This window comes from Apodemus sylvaticus, chromosome 7 (genome assembly GCF_947179515.1).
Source record: "Apodemus sylvaticus chromosome 7, mApoSyl1.1, whole genome shotgun sequence".
In the NCBI taxonomy this organism is placed as follows: Eukaryota; Metazoa; Chordata; class Mammalia; order Rodentia; family Muridae; genus Apodemus; species Apodemus sylvaticus.
The window spans coordinates 89105310-89127145 of NC_067478.1; the positions used below are offsets into that span (position 1 = coordinate 89105310).

The 21836-nt window shown below is 41.2% G+C and overlaps 1 protein-coding gene across 2 annotated transcripts; it reads right to left on the reverse strand.

Annotated features, from left to right (window-relative positions):
• Positions 1 to 4982: 4982 nt before the first annotated feature.
• Tmem225 (transmembrane protein 225) lies at positions 4983 to 7359 on the reverse strand. 2 transcript variants are annotated; one of them, XM_052189759.1, is made up of 4 exons: positions 7179 to 7359; positions 6285 to 6431; positions 5900 to 6034; positions 4983 to 5203 (listed from the first exon to the last, which is right to left on the reverse strand). In XM_052189759.1, exons 1-4 carry the CDS (start codon positions 7357 to 7359, stop codon positions 4983 to 4985), a joined length of 684 nt encoding a protein of 227 aa, XP_052045719.1. The 2 variants fall into 2 exon arrangements, with proteins under 2 accessions (XP_052045719.1, XP_052045720.1); XM_052189760.1 differs by lacking the exon at positions 5900 to 6034.
• Between the last annotated feature and the right edge of the window lie 14477 nt (positions 7360 to 21836).

Sequence of the window (21836 nt, forward strand, 5' to 3'; positions counted from 1 at the left end):
ATTTTATTGTTTTTGTCATGGCTTCTTTAAACTCCTTGAACTTTTTACTGAAGTTTATGACTGTTCTTTAAAATATTGTGTTCTGTCATCTGTGTAATTCTTACTTTTGAACATTTCTACATGACTGGTGTGTTTTGGAGGGGAGATACTGCCTTGATCTTTAAATTGTTTATACTATTTCTTTTTTACTCCCAGACAGGACTTCTTTGTATAGCTGTCTTGAAACTCACTCTGTAGAGCAGGTTAGACTAGAACTCAGAAATCCACCTGCCTTTGCCTTCCAAGTGCTGGGATTAAAGGCATGCACCATCACTGCCCTGCTGTCTGTACTTTTAAAGTGAGATCTGGACCTCTGGACTTTATTAGTTCTGTGGTTGATATGAACAGAACAGATTGCTGTAGAAGACAGGATGTTTTGTTGGGTTGGGCTTAGATGTTGGAATAAAGTCAGGTGCACAAAGGGAACTGAGCTGCTGTGCAGTGCGTGCATCTAGGTCCAAACCTGGAGTATGGGGATAGATCTGGCTGGGTGGAGAGGTTGTATGTGCAGTGAGAGAGCCTGTGGGTTGTGATTTAGGCATAGATGGCCAGAATGGGCTGGGGTACTGAATGTGAGACTTGGGCTGGATCGTATGGCTTGGGGATGGTATGTGGAAGAGAAAGTAAGGCAGACTCACAGGGCTAGACCCTGGAGAAGCAAGTACCCCAGAACTTCACCTATCTAACTATCCATGGATAGTTAGTATCCTTCCATCAACTACTTCCTGGCCCCCTTACTTCCTAATCTGGCCTCTGGTAACTACTACATTCAAGTTCTATGAGGTTGACTTTGCTATAGCCCACATATGAGTGCTAATGTGGTACCTTATTACAGTTTATGCAAGTATGTCCAGTTCTATCCAGTTTGTAGAACCATCTCTTAATTTTGAGTTCTGCTATTTCATCGGTTAGTCCATCCACTGGAGGTTATGAATTCGGGTGTGTGTGTAGTTACCTAGTCATTCTCTATGTAAGAGGAAACAAAAGCTTTTTAAATAAGCCTCATTTTAAGATTTACATGTCCCCACTGTGTATGGTATTGCCAAGTCTTCTGCTTTTTCTGATGAGTTTCTGCAGGGATTAAGTCTCTGTTCTACCATTGTAGTGGCTGAAGTCAGAGAAGTGCAGCTATTGGGTAGTGAGGGTGAGATGAGGACATGTACCAGCTACCCCATTAACACTTTCCCATGCTCACCAGCCTGTCCCTAGACTTCGCTTTCTAGCTTGGTATCTGGAGCCTTTGCTTCCTCAGGGTGTGCTGGGTGTTTCCCACAAGGATTGTAGACACTAAGGTCTGCCTCACCTGGAAAACAGTCTTCTAACCTTGGAATGCGGTTATGCCCTCACATTTAAACCTCACGCTTTCTTCAGGTTTTGACCTAGGATTTCCGAAGAAATCATACAGTTTAATTGTCTTTCTTTGCTTATGTTAAGATTTTCTTTTTATCTTTGGATTTTAGCAATTTATCATGGAAAAACTAGTGGAACAGTAATGAGGAGGACAGAGCTTAGGACAGTTAGAAATTTAAGGCAAAATGATACATTTTTTTTCATTTTCCTTAGTGATATTCAGAAGTATTTAGAAAGTGGGGTACTCAGACCAAAGTAACCAGAAAGCTCAAAGGGTCCTAACGATTGAAATAAAGTTTACATGCTAATAAAACATCTTTCTTCATAAATGTTTGAATATTGCTATCCTTTCCAATGTTTCCATGCCCAAATAATAAACTTCCAAACTATTTACTTGTACAGAGCCATATTGGGCTGTCATGCTACTTGGTAGGAACTTGACAGGAATCTGATGTTAGGGCATAAGAGGGAAGTAGGTTACAGCAGGAATTTTTATCCTTGGGTGGAGTGCTCAGAGTGAACTTGACATTGGTCAAGGTGAACTTCTCCCAGCCTACATTGAGCAAGGATTCCCATGCTAGTCAGGATCCTGCTCCACCTAGGGTGAAGATCAGAGTGAAGGTTAAGTTCATTGTTCCTCCAGGTCTACGAATTCCTGAATTAAGCAGGTGACCCACCCTGCTGCCTGAGCAGTAGAGCCAAGGACCACCAGAAGACTTCCCCAGAACTCAGCCCAGAGTCTGGGGGGAGGGGCTTGCCCAAACTGTTAAAAGGTCTGACCTCTTAAAGTTGGGGCCTTGATCAGTAAACTATCTGCCTGGCCTGGTTCTCTTTGCCCCTTCCCCATCTATCCCTCAGCTTCTATTCCAGGAGCCCAGTTTGTAGTAGCTGCAGGCAGCTGCAGACAGAATACAACATTTACTTCTGCACAAACAGCAGCATACTCTACAGCACAGATGAGACAACTGCTTTAAATCCACATTCTTCTTCCATTGACCACTCACCCTCAAGCCTGACAGGTCGAGTGGTGTGTTCATCTTCAGCTGCGTGCTACCACTTGTCATCTGCCTGTTACTGCTTCACCCATGACCTTGCACACTCCAGATCCTCTTTCTTTTTTGTCCGCGCAGTCTTCCTTGGCACTGAAAGTGACCCTGTTCTGATGGCACCTTATTCTCATCAGGCTGGTAACTGTTGTTTTATTACATTTGGTTTTCCAAGGATATTAGCTCCAGCACCCAAAGCTTGGTGTGATGTCTAGCATATACATAAAAAACACAGGCGCTACCTTAAATAATAATTATTTTAAATAATACAAATAATGGAAACTGCTGCTGGAAAATTACTTCCTGGAGAGCAAGCCTGTGGAAAATGACCTCAAAGTGAAACTGAGAGAGTAGAATTGAAGACAAAAATAGCCCTAGTTCACGTTTTGCAAATCGGTTATCTTAAGTAGTAAGAGACCAGCGATTGGTCAAGGAGCAGTCATAACACAATGCACTATGATATGTAGATAAACAGTAGTAAAGGACAGTGAATAGTGCTTAGAGGTTAGAGTAATTTGTTTCAAACATGCCCATCAACATCCACTGTTTTACACAGCTGTTGATCATCTGTTTTTCAAATGGCTAGATAGAGTGTAAAAGTATGGGATCTATTTGAGAGACCCTGGAAGAACTTGTTGGGTAAGGGGGGTGAGGGGAGGGGGGCTTAGTCATTTGGTTGCTGCCACAGATGTGACACTGCATAGTACAAGGAGAAACACACTGGTGCTTTGTGGGACTGTGTAAGGCAGCCTGTAGCCTGGTTGAGCAAGCCTTACTCTGGAGACCCAGCAGAACATTCTACAAGGGATGGAACCTGTGAGCCATGCTCCCACACTGCTGTCTCAACTCCATAATCCTGTGACCATCAGTCACGTATGGCCTCGCCGCATTCTGGCTGGACTCCACCCCTACAGTCACCTGGCTACAGCCAGGCTTTCCCCATGCCAAGGTTACCTGGTTGTTGCCAGGCAGCCCAGCCTACTATCAAAGAAGGCTTCTTGCCCCTCCTCACTCTCTCCACCCTCTCTTACCTCTCTGTGTCCTCTCTTGCCCCCCTTCCCCCTCTCTGTCCATTCTTTCCCCTTTCCACGTGGTCACGACCATCCCTCATCCCTCTATCTTCTTTCTCTCTTTACCTCTCTCTTTTACTTTTCCTATTTTTTTTATAATAAAGCATTGGAACTATAAGCTGTCTCTTTTTTCAAAACCCACCACGTAAGAACATGGAGCAGGCCTCAGCGTTTCCAACCACCAAGAAAGGATCCAGGCTGTACTTGGGCAAGCTTCCTCAACAGGTACCTGGGAGGTCCATGCCAGAATGGCCCCGCCTTCTGGGCAAGGCCGCCCTCCCTGCTAACCAGGCAGTCTCATGCGCTACAGGTACTCCAGCACCCAGTGTCCCTACCCCAGTGCCATGCGCAGGCCTAGCCAGTGTTCCCCCTATGTGGGCTTTGCCCACCAGTGTTTCTCCTATGTGGGAACCTCGGCTGCCGCCCCTGCTTTTTTTTCCCCACAGTGTTTTCCCTTCTCAACAAGATTTCTCAAGAAATTTAAAAATACATATTATAAATATGTGATTCAAATTATGCAATATATATCTCATGGACCTTCTTGCTCTAGAAGCAACTTAGTAATTCATTGTGTGAGATGTCTTGCAGTCTTCAAAATGTTGGGCTTGATACAATCCCTGATGTAAATAGTGATTAATGGGGTGTAAAATAGCTGCAGATAGTTTAGCGCTTGTCTCAGAACATTGTGCCTCTTGACTAACATAATGCGATGTTCTCGTTACCTGAGTGAAGCCTGCCTTTAGCACAGATGGAGCGTCAGAAATGTTTAGTTCGTGTTTGCATGCTTACTCTAACAGGACATAATACCATCATTGAACAACGATGTGGCCTTGCCACATTGGTGTAGGAAAGCTGAATAGAGACACTTGTTTCATAGAGGAGATACACTTCGTCATGCTTTCCCGCCGTGGTCCCGCCCTAGTTTATGTTTGCCACTGTGTCCTACACCTATACCATGTTGCCAAACACTTAGAAAGTTAGTTGGACATCATTTATACAGCAACATTAAAGAAGAAATGAGAACATGATGTAAAATCACCATCCATCTTGAAAAGTGTTTTATTATGGGAAATGAAGGTAAAATTAGGAAAATGTCTAGAGGAACATCATTTTAAAGTAAAAATCTTCCAATAGAAATGTGGAAATAATATGAAAGGATGTAATTTTAGAAATTCATGAAGTGATCTGTCCACAGGTGTTTAGCATATTGCTTTGTCTTCCCATCAATATGTTCAAAACATTACACACTAAAATTAGAAAAAAGTATTCTATACTGTTATAGAGTTAACAGTGTAGCAAATACTATTCATTTAAAGTTTTTTTTATTAATAATAAATATAGCGGAAATTATCAGGTCAAGATATAAAACCAGACATTTTTCTGAATCTTTTCATTGTCATACACAGATGAATGATTGGATACACACAGCTAATTCCATAGCAGTGTCAGGTAGTACTGAAAGCTGCATATTGTCAAGTCACAGAGCCCAGGTTACTCGACGTGCTTGGAGATGTGATTTAGCCTCCTTTGAAGTCACAGAGTGCACATGGACAATGCTCCGAGGCATTGCGGTTCGTGGTGGAAGTGAAATAACTTGGATTGTGCTCTGAGTCGGATTTTGGCTTTTGCTTTCTGTGTGGGGTATACAGAATTTCATGCATGCACATCTATTTGTGCTCTGTATGAAACAGAAGATACCTAGGAACAGAGAAGCAAGGGAGTAGATTAGTGTACTATGCAGAGATGTAAGATCACTTCCTTCAAAATATTTAGAAGACTGACCACTGAGCTTTGTGAATACTTCCCAGCTTTAGTCAGAGGAAGTGGAATATACCCACAGTAACTTCAGTGATTCTTAGCTCCCTTGGGAGGGTTCATTCTGAAAGAAGGCATGCTTCTTCCTGGGTTCCTTGAAGAAGCACAATTCTTATAAAATTCTATGGCTTCCCAGGAGAAGGGGACTTTCTGTCTTGGTGGGCCTCTCTGATATCAGCTACTGATGATAGCTGTCTTGTAATATACATTGACACCATATTGTTTTCCTTGGATCCCTGGTACTCTCTTAACATAATCAAACACCTGTTCTTAGCCGTTGTCATTGGCGGTGTATTTTATGATTTATATCTGCCTTTAAATTGGAAAGGTACTAGAAATACTGAAAACAAGAACACAAGGAGTACCCCTGGAGGCAGGCATAGCCTACCATGTCCAATTTCAGCTTTCTGCGCTTAAGAACTCTGTTTAGAGAGTTAGTTCAGGTGATTTTTCATCCTTTAAAGTACAGGCTTTGGTATCTTTTCTGAATCTCCATTTTTGTTACTTCATATTCCTCTCCCTGGATGTCAGCTGACTCTCACTTCTCTTTAAGGGCCCAGGGTCAGGGAGGATACTCACCACAGGTAAGAAAGAGGGCGATGGTTAAGTAGACAGTGAAAGCTATCCATTTGGTCTTGTAATTAACGAAGTATACATACTGACCTTCATTTAGCTTGTGATGATACACAATGATTGCATAGAACAAAAGGCATCCTAGTGTCCAAACGGAAAAGTTTTATTCTCAGGACGATTAAACCCATTAGTCATGTCTTCACTCCCATTCACCCTATCTTGGCCAGCACAGCTATTCCACAGAGTGATGCTAGGTTAGTGATAGATCTAATTCAGAAACAACATGCACCCTTGATTCAGAGAATTGAAAAACTTAGCTATTTAAAGATTGCAGAACAGAACCCACAAGCCCATTGTGACTTCATCTATACCATTGAAGCTAGGGAGTTACCTTCGAAGAAACTCAGGAAGCCAACAAAGAGATGCACACACTTATTTTGAGAAAGCATATAGGTGTACTGCAGACCTATGATCAAGTTTAGATAGATGGCAATGTTGAGCGTCATCATCATCATCCGTCTGACCACGTCCAGGCTCTCTGTTGGGAAGCAGAAGCGATATTAAGAGAAAGATATATATTTCATGCAGACTCATTCTCACAAATGTCTAGGTCAAACTTTCATGAGTCAAAAAAAATCAGAATACAGAGGAGAGAAAAAGAGTAAAGAATAAAGAGGCAGTGTATTTGAGACAGAAAAATTAAACCAGTAGAAATTTAGTGTCTTTATGAGAGTCTTTATAACTCATAGGTCATTAAGTATTGTATCACCCCATCTGCTCCAAGCATACTAAAACCCATTTTCTTTTAGACCATTCATTTTCTTCATACTCCCTTATGTCTACTTGTACTGGCTACCCTATTGCTACTGATCAGGGTTATCAAAAGTTCAGTGCTTAAGCCTTTATCCCAGTACTTAGGGAACAAATGGATATCTGTGAGCTTGAGGCCAGTCTGGTCTACAGAGTGAATTCCAGGACAGCTAGGGCCACACAGAGAAACCCAGTCTTGAAAAAACAACAGCAACAACAACAGCAGCAGCAACAAAGCCAATACAACCCAACCCAACTAACTAACCAACCAACCAAACAAACAAACAAAAAACCAATCAGTGCTTAAGTCAATGAGACTCCAATCTCTTCTCTTAAACATCTATGTGGTAAAATCTTACAGCAAATGGCTTACAGTTGCCCGAGAAAGTTGCTCCCAAGAATAATGGATAAGTTGATTAGATCAGCCAAAGAAAATTTCTCTTCTACCCACCAATTTCCATAGTATAGTTCTGACCTTCAGGCCAAAACGGAGGACAGCATCCCAGCCATGGACTGTGGGTAGTTTTATCCTTTCTCACTTTGGGAACTAATTCCACCCAGTTTTCCATGATGAATCCTACTATCAACAGAAATATGGCACCCGAGGAGAATAATATGTTGGCAGCCTGGATACTTCTGTTTGGGATGTGCGTCATTGTGGATAAAAATTTCTACCAGAGACTATCACCAATGTTTTACATGTCTTTGATTTGATCAGTCAGAAAATGCAGGTTGAACTCTGGATGTTCACTGACTGCAGAGATGTTGGCAGAGACATCTGTAGGGGCAGACGCTGAAGTTATCTGAAGAACAAAAAAGATAACTTCCTCCCCTTACCATTCTTATACAAAGGGCAGACTGTTGTCAGAGCAACAAACTGCCATAGAATTCTCTATTTGTTGGTTTGGCCCTTGACCTTGGTACCTAGGGCATTGGAATGACCAAAGTTCTTTGAGAAAGCTGTCATGTGGTGAGGTCTGATTTCATACTTGTCTGTGTGTACACACACACACACACAGAGAGAGAGAGAGAGAGAGAGAGAGAGAGAGAGAGAGAGAGAGAGAGAGAGAGAGAGAGAGAGGAAGAGAGAGAGAGGAAGAGAGAGAGAGAGAGAGAGAGAGAGAGAGATCAGAAATAGATTTCAAAGACTTGACAGCCTTAACTAAAGAGGTTCTAATCCTGTATTGCAGTCGGAATACTTGTGTAGGGGTTAGTGACACCCAGTAGATTCTGTGAAAAGGAGAATCCTAAGGTCTTTTGGATGAGTGCTCAGTTAGTTGGGACCATACTAGGTAATGGCCATTAGACATTTGGATGTGTTGTAGGACCTCAGGTCTTCAATACAGTTTCTCAAAGAAGCTTATTTTATTAGTCTTCAAGGGAGACTGAAGCTCTGAAACTCAAACAAATTGTTATGCTACACTGGGCCATTTCATTCGCCTGTCTTCTATAAGGCATAAGAATCATTTCCTGTCAGAACTGCCTTTGTAATTTGGCAGGGAACACATTTTGTGGGGTCCTCCAGGAGAAAATCACAGTGTGCACTAGGTTTGCATCCAGAGGGCTGCGCTAAACTCATTAAATGCTTTCTGCCGAGCTAAAGATGAAGCTGCCTTGGCATGCTTCTTTCCTTCCAATTTAAAAAAAAATTCCTTTTATTGAAAATATGTGTTTCTCATACAGAGGATCCTGATTATCTTTCTCTCTTCCCTCTCAGTTCCTCTCCATCTCCTTCCCCTCAGAATTTAGTTCTTTTTTCTGTTGCAATAGAAAAGGCTTCTAAGTGATAACAACCCAACATGACAACATAGAATACAATATGAAACAAAAACTTTCATATTGAAGTTGGACATGGCAAACCAACAGGAGGAAAAGTATCCCAAACAGCAGGCACAATAGAATGAGACCTGATTGTATTCACGGGAAGGAGTCCCATAAAAATACAAAACTAATAGCTACAAGATTTGTGCAGAGGACCTGCTGCAGACCCATGTAGGCCTACCCACAGAATTTCCTTCTATGTTTTTTTTTTTTTTAAATTTCATCACAGGATCCTTTTTGGGGGGTCCAAGAGGGCTTCTTCAATTGCCTCAAATACTTAAACCCAGAGATGACTACATATTATTTGATAGTACTATATTTCCCTTATAGTTTTAATTTTGAAAAGACAGTGTTCCAGATTAAATTTAGTCTTAGAAGTATGACTTTATGGTTAAGAAAAAGACTTAGCATCTTAAGTTTAAATCTTGGCTCTTCCACTCTTCCCTAATGATCTAGTCTTAGAGGTAATGATTTTTTTTTGATTTTGTTTTTTTGAGACAGGATTTCTCTGTATATCCCTGGCTCTCCTGGAACTCACTCTGTAGACCTGGCTGGCCTCGAACTCAGAAATCTGCCTGCCTCTGCCTCCCATCCCGCGTTACAGGCGTGCACCACCACCACCAGCTAGAGGTAATGATTCTTATTGTATAAGGATTTTATAAAAACCAGCAAAGACTTCAGATGTATAGCACTTGAGAAGAGTCTGGCAAATGATCAATGGTATCTGAGCAATAGTTTCTAGGTTCCTTTGGGTTCTTTCTTTTTTCTTTTATTGGATATTTTCTTTATTTACATTTTAAATGTTATCCCCTTTCCCAGTTTCCCCTTTGGAAACCCCCTATTCCATCCACTCCCCCCCTGCTTCTATGAGGGTGTTCCCCATCCATCCACCCACCCACTTGTGCCACCCCACCCTGGCATTCCCCTACACTGGGGCATCAAGCCTTCACTGGACCAAGGACCTTTGGGTTCTTTAAGAGGGGAATTCTATATAAATCTGCATGAAGGCATTTTACTAGAAAGTACTCCAGGGAACCACCTATGTAGGTGTATAACAGTAAGGGGTCAGAGCAGAAATTAATGGAGGTATAGTTGCAATAGGAAAAATTTAAGACTCCAGAACTCTGTGAGCACAGTTTAGTTGCACATTCTAGTGGAAGCCTAGAAGATAGTACTTCTGGATTATGGAGACTTTGCACAAGAGATTTCAAAGTGAAACAAGATCTATTAATAACTGGGATAGAGGTATTTTGTCTTAGAGCCTGGAAACTTTCTGCCTGTGTCCTGAGAATTTACCTTATTCTAAATTAAAAAGCAATGCTCTAATTTCTTGAGTGGAAGATATTTTAATTAATTGTTTGATTAATAAATTAGTCAATTAATTGATTGATTAATTGATTAATTAATTAAGCAAGCATTTTACATCCCAAACACTGCTCCTCCTCCTGGTTCCCACCTCACAGAGTCCCTCCTTCCACCCTCCCTTTCTCCTCTGAGAGGGTGAGGCTTCCCTGGATATCTCTCCACTATGACACATCAAGTCTCAGCCTGATTAGATGAGCCACTGAGGCCAAACAAGACTGACACAGCTACATATGTGCTGTGGGCCTTGTTCCAGCCCATGTATGTCTTTTGGTTGGTGGCTCAGACTCTGAGAGCTCCCAGGGGTCCTGGCTTATTGACTATTTTGGTCTTCCTGTGGGGTTCCCATCTACTTTAGGGCCTTCAATCCTTCCCCCATATCTTCAAGAAGTGTCCCTGACCTCCATCTAAGGTTTGGTTATGGGTATCTGCATATGTTTCAGTCCTCTGCTGGGTATAGCCTCTCAGAGGACAGTTATGTTAGGCTCCTGTCTGAAAGCATAACAGAGTATCATTAATAATGAAAGAGACTGGTGCTTGTCTATGGAATAGTTTTCGAGGTGGGCCATTTTTTCGTTGGCTTTTCCTTCTGTCTTTGCTCTATCCTTGTGTTTCTTGTAGACAGGATAAGTTTTGGGTTGAAAGTTTTGTGTGTGGGTTGGTATCCTTATACCTCCACTAGGGGTCCTGCCTGGCTACAGGGGGTGGTCTCTTCAAGTTCCATGTCCCCAATGTTAGACATCTCAGCTAAGGCCAGAGCTTCCCACATAACAGGTCTCTGGATCGTCTTAGAGATCCACCCCTCCCGCAGCTACAGATTTTTGTGCATTCTCCTTGCCTTTCGGACCTCTCTCCTGTCTCTCCCTGTACTTTATTCTGCTTCCCCTTTTCCCTCTCTCCCTTTCTCTCTGTCTTCTATGACTATTTTGCTTAGCTTTCTAAATGTGTTTGAAGTATCCTTGCTTAGTTCTTTCTTCTTGTTTAACTTTTTTGGGTCTGTGTGGTATATCATGGTTATTCTGTACTTTTTGGCTAATATCCACTTATCAGTGAGTACATATCACGCATGTCCTTTTTTGTCTGGGACACACTCAGGATGATATTTTTTTAGTTCCATTCTTTTGCCTACCAAAATCATGATGTTCTTGTTTTTTAACAGCTAAGTAGTATTCCATTGTGAAAATATACCACATTTTCTGTATCCATTCTTTGGTTGAGGGACATATGGGTTGTTTCCCATTTCTGGCTATTATGAATAAGGCTGCTATGACAATAGTGAAGCACATGTCCTTGTGGCATGCTAGAGCATCTTTATATGCCCAGGAGTGGTATAGCTGGGTCTTCAGGGAGAGCTATTTCCAATTTTCTAAGAAACTGCCAGATTGATTTCCAGAGTGGTTGTACAAGTTTTCAATTTCACAGCAATGGAGGAGTGTTCTCCTTTTTGGTGGAATACACTTAGTTAAAAATATTCTTATGGAAGCTTCTACACTGAGGAGTAACTCTCATAGTGTCTGAAGGTGTTATTCAAACTGACATGAGGGTAAAATAATCAATAGTTCTGCATCACTATAAAACCACAAGGATCGGCTTGGCAAGATATTCCCCAAGATGAAATAGTGGCACATCTGCCTTGAGGGTAACCAACAACTGTCAGATTGAACTTAAAGCTCACTCAATAGAAGAAAACTCATGGCTGACACTATAAACCTAGCCAACTGCTGGTGAGGTCAAGGACTCTAAAGAGAACCTATTACTGTCACTTGTGTAAACCAGTACAAGTCTAACCACATTCTAAATACTTATTAGTAGACTCATAGATGCATGTGGCTCTTACCCCTCACCAAAGAAGCTTCTTTGTTTTAGCAGACAGAGACCATTAAAGAAATCACAACTGACCAAGATGCAGAGAACAACTGATCTAGGAGTACTTATCCAGTGTTGATCCATCTACAATACAACTACTATACCTCAGGCTCAGGGAACATCGTGGAAAATGTGGCAGCGAGGTCATAAGAGCTAGAGGACCAGAATGTCTGCTTTGAGACAGTGTTCTTCTATATATTACAGAGAAGCTATGCTCATGACCTCTGAATATTATAGTTACCTAAACAGGACCTTCCTAAACAATGACATCATCAGTTGACATCCCAGTATGGATTGGGGAAAGCCCCATAAGGCCTTACCTCTAAATCTGGGTCTCAACCTTCCTAATGCTGTGACCCTTTAATGCAGTTCCTCATGTTGTGGTTACCTCCAGCTATAAAGTTATTTTTGTTGATACTTTATATCTGTAATTTTGCTACTGCTATGAATTGAAATATTAATATTTTGGAGACCCCAAAAGGGTCTCAACTCACAGGTTGAGAATTACTGCTCTAGGTGAAGAGCTACAGTCAATTAATGGCATCTGAGAGAGAAATGCCTGATCTTCTCCTGGCCTGAACTCTCTATCTTTTCTTTTTCTTTTCTTTTCTTTTCTTTTCTTTTCTTTTCTTTTCTTTTCTTTTCTTTTCTTTTCTTTCTTTTCTTTTCTTTTCTTTCTTTTTTATTTTATTTATTTATTTATTTATTTATTTATTTATTTATTTATTTATTTATTTATTTATTTATTACAACAGCCTGATATAGCTGTCTTCTGAGAGGCTCTGCCAGAAACTGACATATACAGAGGCAGATGCTTGCTGCCAACCATTGAACTGATCATGGGGTCCTCCATGGAGGAGAAAGGACTGAAGGAACTGAAGGAACTGAAGGAATTTGCAACCCCATAGGAAGAACAACAATATCAACCAACCAGAGCTCCCAGGGACTAAACTACCAACCAAAGAGTACCCATGGAGGGACCCATGGCTCCAGCAGCATATGTAAAAGAGGATGGCCTTATGCACCATTAAGTGGGAAGAGAGGCCCTTTGTCCTGTGAAGGCTTGATGCCCCGGTATAGGGGAATACCAGGGTGGGGAGATGGGCGTGGGTGGGTGAGGAAGCACCCTCATAGAAGCAGGGGGACTGGGGGATGGGATGGGGTTTCTGGAGGGGAAACTGGAAAGGTGATAACATTTGAAATGTAAATAAATAAAATATCCAATAAAATAAAAGAAAAAAGTTATCTGATCTTAAGTTCAGCTTTCAACACATACACATATAAGGAATGCCAAATGGCCTCATTAGGCTGTATTTATATATATATATATATACATACATATATATATATACATATATATATATACACACATTTTTTATGCATGTGTGAACAGTAATTATAGAAGAAGAGGTCATGAATTTGAGAGGAAGGAGGACTTAGGAGAAGTTGGAGGGTAGATGAGTAAAAACTGATGTAAATACAGTATTCATTTTTGAAATCGTTAAACTATTTTTTCTTTTTTATTAGATACATTCTTTATTTACATTTCAAATGTTATCCCTTTTCCTGGTTTCCCCTCCAAAACCCCCTAACCCATTCCCCCTTCCCCTGCTCACCAACCCACCCACTCCTGCTCACCTCTCCTGGCATTCCCTATACTGGGGTATCTAGCATTCTCAGAACCAAGGGCTTTTCCTCCTTTTGATGTCCAACAAGTATCCATCCTCTGCTACATATGCAACCGGAGCCATGGGTCCCTTCATGAGTACTCTTTGGTTGGTGGTTTAGTCTCTGGGAGCTCTGGGGGTACTGGGTGGTTCATATTGTTGTTCCTTCTGTGCAGCTGCAAACCCCTTCAGCTCCTGGGGTCCTTTCTCTAGCTACTCCATTGGAGACCGTGTGCTCAGTTTAATGGTTGGCTGAGAGCATCTGTATTTATCAGACACTGGCATAGCTTCTCAGGAAACAGAAATATCAGACTCCTGTAAGTAAGCACTTCTTAGCATCCACAATAGTGTCTGGGTTTTGTAACTGTATATGAGATAGATCCCCAGGTGGGGCAGTCTCTTGATAGTCTTTCCTTCAGTCTCTGCTCCACACTTTGTCTCTGTATCTCCTCCTGTGGGTATTTTGTTCCCCCTTCTAAGAAGGATCAGAATATCCATACTTTGGTCTTCCTTCTTCTTGAGCTTTGTTACACAATAAATTAACTCTAGTTGTCAAGCATCTGACAAACCCATTTTTAGTGAAACAACAAAGAGCTCTAGATATTGAGAAGTGAAAAAAAATCATTAAAATCACTATTAAAACATGACCTCAAAATCTGAATGACAGGGTTAGAAAAGTTTCAAAAAATTATAAATAATACTGTCCGATGTAGAGACTCACAAGCAAACATGGATGAAGCTTGGCGAGGCCTGAGGAAGGTAGGGGGCAAACATTGTCAGAACCAGAGAAGTCAAGGACATCAAAGAAAGCCCCCAGACTCAAATAACCTAGATTGAATTTACAATCAGGGAGCCTGCATGGGTCTGACCTAGACCCTCTGCATAGTTATGGTTGTATACCTTGGGGGACTAACAGAGGGACTGCCTCTGACTCTTTTAATTTCCTTTGAGACCCTTTTTCCTCCTATTGGAGGACCTGTTCCTCCTCCAGCCTTAATATGGAGGGTGGTTCCTAATCTTACTGCAACTTGAAATGTCATATTTGGTTGATATCCATGGGAGGCCTGTCCTTTTCTAAAAAGAAATGGAGGAGGAGTGAATGGGGAGCTGTGTGGGACAGGGGAGGAACTGTATGGGGAGCATGGAGCGGAGACTACATTGAGGATATAATACATGAGAGAAGAAAAAGAAAAAATTCTGTCTTACTGAAACAACCTATTTGCTTTTCCCCTTTCTGTTTGTAATGCATACATGGCAAAATATGGGTGGAATAAAAATGTTTATATTACATGTAATTGGTAGTATGGGCAGTTAGAAACAATTTTAATAGATCCAGAGTTCATTGTGTCAACTGTGTTTTAACGTGTTCCTGTGATATCCGGGTCATGTTCAAGTTCTTGTATTATACACATATGTATCCTGAAATGAGATGGAGTCTGAGGAACTAGATGGTTTCACTTTCTCATTGTTTCCTTTCCTAGAGGATACTATTAATAGCAGTATGTTTATGTGAATCTCTTCATATTTGTAAAATAACTCTTTGCATATTTCTTGTGTGGCCTTTGAAAATATAAAAACTTTAAATAGAGCAACTTCATTTTATGTTAATATTGCTGATAAAGAAGCTTTGGCTTAGAGAAGTAAATAACCTGGCCACAGAACACAAAAAACTAACAAAATAGAGGAAATGGGTCTTTTAATTTTATTTTAAAATCTTTACTTACTTTAATTACTTATTTGATTTAGGGTTTCTTTGTATATCCCTGGACTGTCCTTGAACTCCCCCTGTAGACCAGGTTGACCTCAAACTTGGAGATTCACCTGCCTCTGTCTCCTGAGTGTTGGGATTGAAGGTGTGGACTACCATGTTCAGTTTAGCAAAAATGGATCTCCCCTGCCCCCATAAACCAGCAACAACTTTTTATTGATCCAAATCCATAGAGTACTCTAGGGCTCCATCTTGGTGTTATAGCTTTATACATATATATTTTAATTATTAATTAATTAATTAACTAATTCCCTTTATATCTCTATTGCTGCTCCCTTTACCAGTTCCCTCCTCACACAGTCCCTCCCTCCAAGCCTATCTTCTCCTCTTCTGAGAGGGTGGAAACCTCCTTGGGTGTTTCCCCAGCCTAGCACATCAAGTTTCTGCAGGGCTGGGTGGGTGCATCCTCTTCCACTAGTTTAAACAAGGCAGCCCAGTTAGGGAGTGCATTCCTCAAAGAGGCAACAGCTTTAGGGATAGTCCCCACTCCAGTTGTTGGGGATCCACATGAAGAGCAACCTGCACATCTGTTACATATGTACAGGATCCTAGGTCCAGTCTGTTTATGCTCTTTGGTTGGTGGTTCAGTCTGTCGGAGCTCCCAAGGGACCAGGTTAGTTGATTCTGTTCATCTTTCTGTGGATTTTCTATCCCCTTTGGAGCCCTCAATTCTTCCTCCAACTCTTCTGTAAGAGTCCCGGAGTTCCATCCAGTACTTGGCTGTAGGTATCTGCTTTGGTTTTAATCAGCTGCTTGGTAGAGTCTCTCAGAGGACTGTAATGCTAGGTTCCTGTCTGTAAGTATAACAGAGAATCACTAACAGTGTCAGGGATTGGTGCTTGCCCCCGAGACACAGAAATGATAACAGCATGACATTAACGATTGCAGGATTCACCTTCAAATAATTGGATGTGCTCCCATTGAGACAATTAAGACTTTCCAAATAATACTAGCTCTAGTGACTGTAAGAAAGATGAAATGATTACTAACTTAAATTAGTTTCTTTCTGTTTTTACTGAATGTGTAGGTGCCTCTGTGATCCAGTGGTAATTGAATCATAAGGTCTAGTAAATTACAATGAACTTCTGAACGTTTGTAACCCTGGAATCTTGTGGGTGAGTCTTTACTTGTATTGTTTTTGGGATTCTCGCCCAGCTATTGTTTTCTTTCACCTTAAAGTGAAAGGGTGATGCCTGTCTTCATTGACTCAATGAGAAATGCAATTTGGCATTTCTGGTGACAAGAGACCCTCCAGCAGCAACCTTCTCTATCTGATGCCTAGGTACTCTGACAGTTTGAAGATAATATAGCCTAGGCTATTTATACAAGGTCTCCTGTAGCTGGAAATCTTAACAAATAAAAATAATGTAACAAAAAATCAGCATCAATCATGGGGGACTTAGATGAAGGACCCTGTCCTCTGCCTGCTGGGCCTAAGGGAAGATATTGTTAATGGGCAAATACTGTCCACACCACACGTTTATGGAACATTTATACACTTTCATTCAGATGCTTGTTATACTACATGGTGTCCAACTTCTTTTCTTTCTTATTCAGTAATCTTCCGGAGATGGGAACAAAGTCCTTCAGAATAGGATTTCCTCATGTGCAGAAGTAGGTGATGGACTTTGCTATACTGTAAGATTTCCTGACTCTGTAATTCAGTAAGTATTTATGCCTTTGATTAGGCTTATTCTTCCCAATCAGCTAGCTTCTACATGATATTGTATATCAAATAACAAGTAATATTTATCTCACAAATCAACTACTTGCATAATGAAAGAGCACATATGCATATAGTTACAGTAGGCTGATATAAATTTTTCTTTTATTATTAAACACTATTTATAGCCTGTATAATTCATTTACTCCTAATCTGAAACAGATCTCTGGACAATGTGCTGGTGTTGGGAGGACAAGTGGAAGTAGAACAGATGGTTACTTAGGGTATTTAATTTTAAAGGTAAATATTTTCTGCCCATAACCACTTCCTAGTCTTATACCAAACTGTTGTGACTACCCAACAGGCCTTACACAGACAGGTAATAAATATGAGTAGGCTGAGGTAAAAATCAAACTCCGCTTAACCTTTTTTTTTTTTTTTCTCTGTGACCTGTGCTGGGCCAGGACTTCTAGTGTCTGGTCCAGATCATTTTACTTTAACCATATCTAAGAACAGCGCAATTTTGGAAAAAAAAAAGAAGCATTCAGATAACAATTAACTTAGTCCCAAGTACACAACAATGTAAGAAATGTTCACATTGAGATTCTTTACAAAGTACAACTGGTTTCTTGCACAAGAATGGGTACTTTTGACCCAGAGATAGTGCCCAAGATTTAGGGTCTAGGGAGATTGACTGAGAGGGAACATGATGGCTGTGGGTGTCAACATTTGCCTGGCCCCACGATAACATAGAAGTCACTTAGGCTGTTGTAAAGCACAAGAGAAATTACTCATAAGAATGGATTTTGTGGTCTAAAAGCAATTCTCAAGATTTAGGAGGAAAGGGTCTAGGCTAAGTAAAAACATAAATTCTGGGAAATAGGGACAAGAGCCTCTTTCATCAGACAGCAAAGGATAACCAGGTTGTAAAACTACATAATTCCTGGCATTCCTGGAAGAACAGCTGGGTGCCTCATTCCACTGAAGAGGTCAGCTGAATGTTTAACTCTCTTGGCTTCTTTAGGGCTTATCTGTGTGCACAATGCCTTTTTGCCCTTTACAATAAACCTAATCATACATATTCAATATCACTTTGTTAGGTGCAGATCTAGATTTCCCCTTCTGTTCCTCATCATTGCTGTTTCCTAGTTGAGTCCATGGGCTAACCAAGTATCTGTGTTTAATCTTCTGACTTCCTTAGGGACTCTAGGTCTCTCAAGGTCATGTTTGCTCGCATTCTCACAGGACTGGATTGTGTGCCTTGCTCTGAGTCCTAGCTGTTCTTTAGAAGGAGGTCATGTGAGAAGATGCCAGTGGGAGCTTGGGTCACCTTGATGCGGGTGTAGACAATTCACAGCGTAAGTTTTGCTTTTGTACTTACTGTGATCTGGCTTTTGGAGGTCACAGAGATGACACCAAGCTGAACAGGAAGAGGAGGCTTTCACATTTACCCGAGCATTCTACATGCTGCCAGGAATCTGAGTCTTTATTTGATGCACTCACAATAATTGACGCAGCATACTCTCAACTGTATTTTAAATAAGTCCATAAGTCACCTATTTGCTTACAAAAAACAGGATTAACTTCTTGAAATCTTCTTTGACACGGGGAAGAAGGTTCTGTTTACACAGCTGTTAACACCAACAATTAGTAAGTAGGACATTATGAAACTAAAAAGCTTCTGTACAGGAAAGGATACCATTATTAAAGAATTATAGCCACTTACAGAATGGGAGAAATGTTTAGAAATTATACATCTGATAGAATGTTAATATCTAGAATATATAAAGAAGCAAAATACAAAACATAAAAGAAATAAAACCAACCCCCCCAAACCAAAAACCAAAAAAATGCCATCCACAAAAAATCCAAAAACCTCCCAAACTCTGAGTATCAAGAAACAAACGGGCTGGAGAGATGGCTCAGTGGTTAAGAGCACGGTCTGTTCTTCTCAAAGTCCTGAGTTCAATTCCCAGAAACCACATGGTGGCTCACAACCATCTATAATGGGATCTTCTGACATGCAGGCTCTGTATAGAAATAGAACACGTATATGTATAAAATAAATAAATAAAATCTTTAAAAAAAAAGAAACAAACAACGCAATAAAAATGCTATATAGAACTGAGCAGAGAGTTATCAAAAGATGAAACATAAATGGTTGAGAAACACTTTTAAATGTTCAACATCCATAGCTAGCAGGGAAATTATATTAGAACTACTTTGAGTTTCATTCTATCCCAGTTGGAGCAGCCATGATGGAGAAAAAAAATGACATCTCATGTTAATGTAAGAATGAGAGGTGGGGGAGAACTCCAGGAAACAGTGTCTTCCACATACAATAGGACTGATTCATAAATGAGCTCACAGAGATGTTGTAGGTATGCTCAAGACCTGCATAGGTTCCCGAAGACCAGACAAAGTCCCAGTACTGAGAAGGAGACATGGACACAAGGTCCTGCCCCTAACTGAGACACTAGCTGCAGTATATATCTGCTGGGAAAGGGAAACCAGTTTGTGCCCATGGAGTGCAGCTCGGGTGTAGCAATGCCAGGGTGGCCTTCAAGCCCAGCCAAAAACAGATTGCAAACTCTCTCTCTCTCTCTCTCTCTCTCTCTCTCTCTCTCTCTCTCTCTCTCTCTCTCTGTTTTATAATGATTTGTTTAAATTTTCACTTTTTTCTAGAGAGAAGGAAGGAGAGAGAGAGGGTAGGGACAGAGGACATGAAGTTGGGTGAATCTGAAGTAGAGAGAATGTGGGAGGAGTTAGGGGAAGGGAAGTTATGAGACTGTGGTGGCTATTCTTGACTGACAACTTGACTAAATCTGGATCTAACTAAAAACCTAGTAGCTGGGTACATCTGTGAGGGATATTTTTTTTTTCTTAATTAAATCATTTGAAGCAGGGAGACCCACTTTCAATCCAGATCTTTTTGAGGTGGGAAGATCTATCTTGCATCTGAGCCACGCCTTCTGCCAGCAGCCCATATCAAAGATGTGAAAGAAGGAAGCTTGCTCTCTTTGCCTGTTTGCTCTTGCTCTCCATAGCAAGTTCATATTCCTTCACTGGCATTAGAGCCTACTTCTTCAGGATACGGAAGACCAGCTGCACCATCCAGCCTTGTGAACCAAACTATTATTGGATTGTTGTATCTCCCATTGGTAGACAGACATTGTCAGCTTAGTTGAACCATAGCCTATAAGCAAATGTGTGTGTGTGTGTATGTGTGTGTGTATTCCATGTATTTCATGTACGTATAGTTCTTCTCCTCTACAGAACCCTAACTATAACAGTGATAAAAAATATGTTGGGAAAACATTTGAAATAAACGATGACAAGACTAGGATTTTTCTCTGTATACCCAATTAACGAGAAGAGTAGCATAAGAAATAATAGACTCTATTGCAAAGACTGTGAGAGGAAGAGCTTGAGAAATTCAGAAAAGCCATGACCCAGAACTGCAATGGCTGAGAAAAAAACAAAAGGTGACTCATCAGAAAGAAGAAGCTGAGCTATGCAGCTCCACAGCCTGGGAACAGAAGCACAAGCCTCAGGCAAACAGCCAGGTGTCCTGGTGAAGAGAGACTGGCAGTCCTTTGTGTAGAACAAGCTCACTGCCCTCACACACCTCAAATCAAGTTGATAGAATGGTGCTCCCTTCAGAGGGCAAGTCAGTGGAGAGAAATTCAATTACGTCGTTATGTGAGACAGAGCATGGTAGGTGGGTGCCATTAAGAGAGGGAATGTTTTATTAAAACTCAGTTCCTTGGGGGTCTAGGAATAAGGAACTGACGTGAGCCGGGGAGCTAGACTTGAATCTGCTAGAGTTCCTGGGTGAGCAGCATTCCTAGGAGGCAACTGTGGGGAGAAGGAGTGCTGGCCCCTGACATGTTGAAGCATGGAGGCTCAATCAGTGCACTGTGATGTGCACAGCCCTGCCTGCAGTGACCTGGAGCAGATCTCACTGTCTGGGAATGACATTGTAGTTTAATATCCAGCCCCGATTAGAACCCAGGAACGCTGAAGCTACATTGCTCCAGCAGGGTGATGAATACTTCAACACTTCATATATCTTGAGGCTATTAAGGAAGGTGCTCTGCATGTACCAACCTCAGTGCTGTGGTGTCTCCTGTGCTCCCACCTGGGAGATACTCTCCAGCTAGATCCGGAGTGACTCCAGGAGGTCTGACCTGGAGAAGCTCTGGCTGGTGTGTGGCAGAGCCTGCCCATCTCACAGATTGCAGAGCCAAGTATGGCTGTCCAAAGTCCTGCTGTGCAGAGAAGGGAGGTGACTAAAGCAATTAAACTCAAATGCCACTAAAAGAGTAGCAGAGAGAAAGAGGAGGCATGGAGCATAAAAAGAAAAGAAAGGAATGTTCTGGAGAACATCAGACACTTGTCCAGTGAAGACACAGATGCTGCAGAAGCCATTGGAAAGAAGGGTTTCCAAGCTCAATGACACCCTTCCCTGTCCTATGTATTTAACTGATACTACTCTCCAAGTTACAAAGACCCAAATGGAAGCAGCACCAACACATCCTTCCTTCCTCCTTCCTTCCTTCCCTTCCTCCCTCCCTCCCTCCCTCCCTTTTCCCCTCCCTTTCTCCCTCCCTCCCTTTTTCCCTCCCTCCCTTATTCCCTCTCTCCTTCCCTCCCTCCCTCTCTCCCCCCTTCCTTCTTTCCTCTTTCCCACCTCCTTTTCTTTTGAGTATTTTTGCTACTGCAATTCTCTTCTCAGTATACATTTAGTGGTAACTTTATCGCACTGTTTCTTTTTCCTTCTCCTTCACATACTCATTCAGTTTTGTTCACACGTTGTTTTCTTTTCTCTTTTTTTGCTGTGCAATATTTTTGATTTTTTTGAACTAATAAAATTTATTTTAAAATATGCAACTCAGTGTTGACATTTTTTAAGTCCTAAAATAATTTATAACAGTTAAATGTCTCTTAAATATACATGAAGTCTTCTGAAGCTAAAAGTAATAT